General features: G+C 45.2%; 1 protein-coding gene across 1 annotated transcript; it reads left to right on the top strand.

Annotated features, from left to right (window-relative positions):
• Positions 1-5,257: 5,257 nt before the first annotated feature.
• LOC130472606 (zinc finger protein 501-like) lies at positions 5,258-7,915 on the top strand. Its single transcript, XM_056843980.1, has 2 exons — positions 5,258-6,694; positions 7,898-7,915. The coding sequence occupies exons 1-2, from the start codon at positions 5,258-5,260 to the stop codon at positions 7,913-7,915; spliced, it is 1,455 nt and encodes a 484-aa protein (XP_056699958.1).
• Positions 7,916-8,539: the final 624 nt, after the last annotated feature.

Genomic DNA, 8,539 nt, shown 5'->3' with positions numbered 1-8,539 from the left:
ACCTTAGGGGGGACTCAGTAGGCGGTCTGGAGCTGTGGGGTTGTTGACAGTAAATAGAGGTGGACCTGATCTGTCCCCTGAAAGCAGAGAGGCCACTAGGAGCACTCCAGAAGAGCAGAAGATAACAAATAAATAAATTGATAAATATTATTTCAGCTCCAGCAGTCAAAAAAATCTTTAAACTTGTTTTCAATGGTGGGGAGTAAGCTATTCATGGATGCTGTAGCTCAAAGCAGAAGAAAGGGGGAAACCCACAAGAAAAACTTACCTGTCACATTTTTATCCCACTTTCCCTCCAAGGAGCTCAGGGCATACATAAGTTCTCCTACATTGTATTGTCACAACAGCCCTGTGAGGTAGATTAGGCCGAGACAGAGTGACTAGCCCAAGGTCACCCAGTGAGGTACTTGGATGAGTGGGGATTTGAACCCAGATCCCTTCAGTCCTGCTATAGCAGGCTAGCCACTACCTTCACCCTGATGCTGTGTGCTGGGACTCTGAAAAGTTTACATCAGTCTGTAAAGGAAGCCACAGCCCTCAATTTGCAAGACCTGAGCAAGACTGTTAAAGATTGGATGTTTTGGAGGACATTGATTCATAGGGTCGCCATGAGTCAGAAGCGACTTGACGGCACTTTACACACACACAATGATGAAGTCATTCATTCCTGAGATGAAACAACTCAGAATGTGAAAGAGAGGATCCAGAGAAAGAAGAGGTTTTGCTTTCTAGAACCAGGTCAGGCAAGGTCTGCGCAGTGTTTGAGTCACCAAGACAAATGCAGCCCACAGCTTATGTAAAACTGGCCACGGTCTGAATAAACCAATCTGTGGGTTGCAGAAAAGGGTAACCAATGGTTACCATGAACACATGTACATCCTGCATGTACATTTATTTACAAGAGTCAGTGTGTGTTTACAAATGAAACTAGGGACTAGTGCCTGGATAAATGTGTGGTTTCAATCACATGTTCAGCTGTACATGTGTTGAATGTAAGATGAATTACTCTGTGCATGTAAAAAAACCCACAAGTGTACACTGTACATGGATTGTACATGCATTCACCATAACTTGTGAACAGGGCTCCTGTTATCAAAGAGTGGTAACACTTTTCCTACCAAGAAAGGTTGAAGAGTTTGGGGGCTTTACACTGCAGAAAACAAAACAACTGAGGCAGGAGAGGGACTTGATAGAGGATTATAAGATGATGCATGATATGGAAGGAGGGGTGGGATAGAGGTGACTTTTCCCTCTTACAACATTAGAATTTAGAGCACCTAATGAAATTGACAAGCAGTAGATTCAAGACTGACTTTGGGTTGGCAATTGCCCTGGAAGGGGGGGGGGAATCTTTATTGGAGACTTAATAGGATTTAGCAAAGGGTGCAGGATTGCCAACCTCCAGGTACTAGCTGCTATTACAACTGATCTCCAGCCGACAGAGATCAGTTCCTCTGGAGAAAATGGCCGATTTGGCAATTGGACTCTATGGCATTAAAGTCCCTCCCTTCCCTTAACCCTGCCCTCTGCAGGCATCTTCAGAGTAGTAACACTGAAGGACAGTGTCTCTCCACTGTCCTTCAGTGTTACTCCTCTGAAGATGCCGGCCACAGCTGCTGGCGAAACGTCAGGAAAGAAAATACCAAGACCACGGTCACACAGCCCGGATAACCTACAAGAACCAATTATCTAGCTCCTTCATGGCTGCCCTTCCCAGTCTCAATCTCCTTCTGATTTCTTGGCTGCAGTCTCCCAATGATCACAGTATGTAAATGTGAATAGCAGGCGTGATGGGATGAGGTGTGGTCTGCAGAAGAGTCTGTGATGTCCAGGGGCGAGATGGGGGTGGAGAAATCAGCATTGGTCATGAGCCATGAATGCAAGGTCTTTATTCAGCCCAGGTGAATGCATTGACTTTCGTTTGGATATCAAGTTTGAATGCCACTGTGAATTATCTTCAGAGAGGAGATGGTGCGGGCAGAGTAAGGGCAAATCCAAAACCTTCGGCGACTGCCAGTGAGCATGCTCAGGGAGACCATGGTGCACGCCTCTGTATCATAATAAGAGTATTTCCCCATTCCCCTTCCTGATCCCTCTGTTTATTCGCTCAATCCGACCGACCGTCGTCCTCTTTCCAACGGGAACCTGCTTGGCTGCCCAGCCGCTCCCCGCAAGGACCACGTAGCAATCGCAAGGTATGGGGCTTCCTCGAGGAGGGAAAACTTGCACGCCGCTGCAGTAGCCAATGCGGCCCCGATCCGGGCGGGTTGGGGGGCTTGCAACAACTCGGCCTCTCCGGCAGAAGAGAGAGAAAGCATCACCCTTTTTTTTTAAAAAAAAGGAAAAGTAATTTAGCAAAAAGGGTGGGGGGGAGATTGCAAAGTATTTTGAAGTCCTAGAGGATTTTGCAGCGTCTTAAGATCCCTCCGAGCAACGATGTCTCTGGTTTCACGCCCCCCACGACCACCCACCACCCTTTATTTCTCTTATTCTTTTCTCTCTTGCTGGTCCCATTCTGTGTTCCCACTTGGGTTTAGGGCAGACAGAAACAAAGGCTATGCAATCCAGGACTGATCTCTCCATTTTAACACCACCACCACCCCCCCAATCCAATTACTCTCCAGCAACATTTTTGGCACACGGGCAATGCAGTTTTTTCTTGGGGCCGGAGATTGTGCCCCTAAACAGAATAGGGACTGCATTTCCCAGGAAGGCCCTTTCCCCACACAAGACCCCCCCCCCATTCATTCTGCCCCCCAACTTTGTGTTCTCTTAAGAATGCAGGGAGAGAAAGTTTTGTTAACTTTACGAATGCTGCGAAAGAGAGTTGAGGGTTTGAACGGACTTCCTTTCTGGCCACATTTACCTGAAATTAGCTCCATTACACAATGTGGGGCTTACCCCTGAGTAAATGTTCTTAGGGTTGCGCAGCCATGATGGCGCAGGTTTCTGGGTGCTGGAGACCACTCAAGAAGTACCTGTCCGTCCGCATGAGAAGAAAAGTATAAGGTCACTTTCACACATGCCAAATAATGCACTTTCCAAAATATTGTCGAAGGCTTTCACGGTCAGAGTTCATTGGTTCTTGTAGGTTATCCGGGCTGTGTGACCGTGGTCTTGGTATTTTCTTTCCTGACGTTTCGCCAGCAGCTGCGCAGGCATCTTCAGAGGAGTAACACTGAAGGACAGTGTCTCTGTCAGTGTTACTCCACTGTCCTTCAGTGGTCGAATGCTAGAGCCGACGTAAATAAGTTGGCAGGGACAAATAAGGCAATAAATACAATATTTGGCGAAACGTCAGGAAAGAAAATACCAAGTCCACGGTCGCACAGCCCGGATAACCTACAAAAACCAATGCACTTTCCATTCACTTTCAATGCACTTTGACACTGGATTGTACTTAGGTTTGCCAGGTCCCTCTTCTCCACCAGCAGGAGATTTCTGGGATGGAGCCTGAGAAGGGTGGGGTTTGGGGGAGGGGAGGGACTTCAATGCCATAGAGTCCAATAGCCAAAGCGGCCATTTTCTCCAGGTGAACTGATCTCTGTCGGCTGGAGATCAGTTGTAATAGCAGGAGATCTCCAGCCGCTACCTGGAGGTTGGCAACCCTAATTGTACTGTGTGAAATGGATAGATCCACTTGCAAACTATCGTTAAAGTGCATTATTCAGCATGTGTGAAAGTGCCCTAAGTGTGTAGCAGAAAGGCTGTGGGATGATATCCAGTTTGTAGTACAAGAATGGCCCCTGTTCTATTCACATTGTTCTAGGAATTACAGTTTGCTTCTCCTGTACTTGTACTCTGTCCCTGTAATAAAGGTTTAATGGGATGTTATTTACCAGGTGACATTATTTATCTGCATGCCACAAAAAGATTCAGCTGCCCCTTCCCACATATTAAACCTCTTTTAATGAGGTTCAGAAGAATCCCCCCATGGCCACACATGTATGCAATTTTATTAAACCCAGCTCACATTATGCAAGCATAGGTACTTGTGTATGAAATTCCTCACGCTGTGCTTGGTCACAAAAAATTTCAGCTGCCCCCACATATTAAACCTTTTTTAATGGGACTCGGAAGAGTCCCCCACACACACACACGTGTATGTAATTTTATTAAGCCCAGCTCACCTTATGCAAGCATAGGTACATGTGTATGAAATTCCTTACACTGTGCTTGGGTGTCATTCATTCATGAGGGAATTAAAATTGTTTAGGTACATCCAAAACAAATAGAAATTTGGCACGCAAGCAATCTGAGGCAATCTGATTACTAGACAACTCCGTCATTGAGGTGTTTTTTGACACTTCTCACTTGAAAGCCTGTGACCTGAAGTGTACCTCATGAATCTGCCGGTTGGAGAACAGCCAAATCAACTAATCATTCGCACACACAAAAATCCCACTGCTGATAGAAAAAGCATTAACAAAGAGAATGTTGACCAACTGTGCAGCATCTGTAAAGAAAGTGAAAAGCCAATTTGACTGACAGAATAGAGTGCCCTAGAGATGCATGATATGGCTGTTGTTACCTATTATTGATCGTATTTGTATCCCATCCCTAACCGCTTCATTCGGGAACTTGGAGCAGCAATTATGGATGTATCCTGTTCTTTTGACTAGGGATTGTAATGGTTGGAGGGATCTTTACCACCCTTTTCTAACTCAAACTTCCCAGCCACCCCAAAACTAGCCACAGTCAGCCCAATAGAAAATGCAAAGAACATGACATGAGATCATAAGTGGAAGCCTGCAAGATCAGACCAATAGTCCATCTAGTCCAGCATCCTGTTTCCTACAGTTGCCAAGTAAATGCCTCTCGAAGGCCTACGAAGCTCAACGTGCAACTGGCATTCAGAGGTATATTGCCTCTGAGCATGGAGGTTCTGTTTAGGTGGTGTTGGATCTGTCCTTCATGAATTTGTCTCCTTTTACAGACATCTAAGCCTGTAACCATAATTATGTCCCATGGCTGTGAGTTCCATAGGTTTATGATGCATTCTCTGAAGAAGCACTTTCTTTTGTCTGTCTTTATTAATAATAAAAACCAGTGAAAAAACAATTCTTTGTTTCTTTTAATAGGCAAAGGACAGGCAAGTGAGAATGAATAGGATTGTCAGGTGCAAAGAAATGAGCAAGAAGAACAGATGTTGCCGAGAAGAGGAGAAATGTCCATTTCTCACTATCCTGAAGAAGGAGAGACATCTGTGAACCATCACAGACTAGAGAGGCATCTGGGAAACCCCCTAGCAAAGAAAATGGACACTGCCATTCCTTGTGTGGAGGCTTCCCGGGGTTCTGGCAAAGGCACAGTCCGGAAGCGAATCTGCAAATCTCAGAGTCCGAGGACATGCAATGAATGTGGGAAAACCTTTGCCCAGGCTTCGAACCTTTTGGCGCATAAAAGAATCCATACAGGTGAGAAGCCATATAAATGTTCACACTGTGGGAAAAGCTTCACTGAAAGGTCCAACCGTAACAGGCATCAGAGAACCCATTCAGGAGAGAAACCATATCAGTGTGTGGACTGTGGGAAAAGCTTCAGCTTTAAGTCAGACCTCATTAGGCATGGAGTTACCCATACCGGAGAGAGACCATACAAATGTTCAGATTGTGGGAAAAGCTTCAGCCACGCCTCAACTCTAATTAGGCACGAGAATATCCATACAGGAGAGAAACCATATTCTTGTACAGACTGTGGGAAAAGTTTCACCCAGAGTTCATCCCTTTTAGCGCACAAAAGGCTGCACACAGGAGAGACGCCATTCAGATGCCCTGTGTGTGGAGAAAGTTTCAACTGGAAATCACACCTGGTGACGCACAAGAGAACCCACACAGGGGAGAGGCCATACAAATGCGCCAAGTGTGGGAAAAGTTTCATTGAGAAGTCTAAACTGAATAGACACCAGAGGACACATACGGAAAAAGAACTTTACGAATGCTCGGAATGTGGGCGAATATTTGGCATTCGATCCAACCTCATTCGGCACGAATTAGCCCACAGGGGAGAGAACTCGTACATGTGTTTCAGCTGTGGCAAAAGCTTCAACCAGTCCTCCAAGCTGATAAGGCATGAAAGGATTCACACTGGAGAAAAACCCTATTCCTGTACAGACTGTGGGAAAAGCTTTAGTCAGACCTCAGAACTGCTTAGGCATGAGAGAATCCACACTGGAGAGAAACCTTATAAATGCTCCGTTTGCGGAAAAAGTTTCAATCGGAGATCACACCTCAATACACACAAAGCAACCCATTTTGGAGGCCAGCCGTGTGAATGGCCAGATGGTGTGGCAGGTTATCATCCTAGCTCACTCCGTATTACAGGGATGGATACACCAGAGCAGATTTTTACAGGGGACCAACCTCAGAAATGCTTGGATAGTGAAGAACAGTACAGTCCCAGCTCGCTTCTTATTGCTGGCCTGAACCTAAACAGGCAAACACACACAGGCAGCCAGCTGTGTGAATGGCCGAACAACGAAACAAGCTACAGCCATTGTTCCTTCCTTGTCGCGAGTGTGAATCCACAAGAGAGGATCCTTACAAAATGTTCAGGCCGCGAAGCAAAACTTAATCACAGCTCTTTGCTTATAAACAATGTGGACGCTCAGAAGGACATAGTTGCAGGATGCCGGCCATATAAATGCCTCAATGGTGATGGAAGCTATGACAATCCCTCACTCGTTATAACAGACGTGAGCGCCCCCCAAGAAGACAAAGTGTTTAAATGCTCCGAGTGCGGAAAGACCTTCACTTGGAGATCTCACTTCATTCGGCACAAAAGAATCCACACAGGTGAAAAACCATATTGTTGTGTGGACTGTGGGAAAAGCTTCAACCGGAGATCACACCTTGTTAGGCACGGTAGGACTCATGCAGGGTATGTTCGGACTGAAGAAAAAACCTCGGTCGAGGATCTACTTCTCTTAACCCCAAGTGAATCCAGACAGGAGTGTGATAATGTAAACACACAGTCTGAAGGAGGATTGTCTGTTGTGGCTCACACTGTATTACATGCCAGAGAATTTGTACGAGAGACAAATCTTGCAGATGTTCAGTGATGCCGTATATAGGATTAAACATAAAAGAACCTTTTCTAGGAGAAGAACCCTGTAGGAACAGTGCCAGTTAGACATCCGTTCTCAGAAGACAGGAGACTCCATGCAAAGATGTTACAGGCCTCGTACACACACACACACAGCGTATGAGATGGTAAAATTGTTCCTGTAGCACTTCAGACTGTGTGTGGGGATATCACATGGCTGAATGCTTGTGTACGTGTATCCTTGTACTAGAGGGAAACATAAGGGGGGGCAGGATTTCTACAGATTTCCTACCATGCTGTATCTTTTCAGGGGCAGCGCTGCAGAAGATTGGGGGGGTGGGTGGGCAGGTTAAGAAGATCAGTTCTTAGAGCAGAGGTTTCGTTTGCAGTTTGGATCCGACCCATTAAATATACAACTTCCCAGCACGTAGAAAGCCTTCTGCCTAATTTTCTCTGTATGTGGATAAAGGGAATTTTATTTTGCATGGGTAAGCATTCAGCCATGCAGTTTCTCACCTGCTTTCTGCAGTAGTGCAATCTAGGAGTTGTTTTTACTCTTTGTGTACTGTTTGTGTGATTTTAGGCCCCTTATTCATGCTCAAATTGGGGGTGGCATTTCAGTTAAAATTCAGATCTGCGAAGGAATGTCAGGCTGGAGATGCATCACCTGATTGACTGTCACCTTGGGATTGTGAGGAAGCTTCATTCCTAAAATCTTATTAGCCACAAGAGGACCCATAATGTTGTGAAAGGCAGCTTATCAATGCTATAAATCATGGGTGTGAGAGAAAATCCAAAGGTGCTTAACCTGAAGAAAAGCTTTTCTCAGTGTCAAAACTTTGCTGTCTTACAGAAAGGATTCTACTACTGAATTCTTAGAAACGTCCCCACTAAAGATGGTGGCTACACACTTAAAAGCGGAATTAAGTATGTCAGAGCTCTTGGATTTCGGTGGGCTTATTTGCCCTTAAAGCCAGTGTAGAGTAAAATGGAATTAAAACACATGGGTTTCAATGGGCTTCAGTTGAATTTTAGTCAGCATCTGGCGGTTAGGTACATGCAAGTCCACCAAAATTAGTGGAGTGTATCCCACCCTGTTCAGCCTGTTATGAATTCTGTGTCTTGGTTGTCACTAACATACTTTGATAGTTTTCATTTTATTTCTGAAGGTTCATTGGTTAGATTGTTCCTATCTCCTAAACATGGGAAGGCATTATTGGTTACATCTGAATTGGTCCACGTACGTTCAGCTTTAAAACAAAAAAGTGTTTTCCACCCCCTTGCAGCTTTTTCCATTGTCCACTCATTCTTACACAGAGAGATTTCTTTTCCAAATAGGTAAAATGCTTTCTTCTAGCAGTTTTTAATCTCTCAGCTTCTTTTGCGGGTTGAAAGGATGTGGGTGGTTGTTCTGTGGTAGAGCCTCTGCTTGGCATGCAGAAGGTCCCAGGTTCAATCCCCAGAATCTCCAGTTAAAGGGACTAGGCAAGTAGGT

Source organism: Euleptes europaea, chromosome 1 (assembly GCF_029931775.1).
Source record: "Euleptes europaea isolate rEulEur1 chromosome 1, rEulEur1.hap1, whole genome shotgun sequence".
Lineage (NCBI taxonomy): Eukaryota > Metazoa > Chordata > Lepidosauria > Squamata > Sphaerodactylidae > Euleptes > Euleptes europaea.
This window is presented reverse-complemented; position numbering and strand designations above follow the sequence as displayed.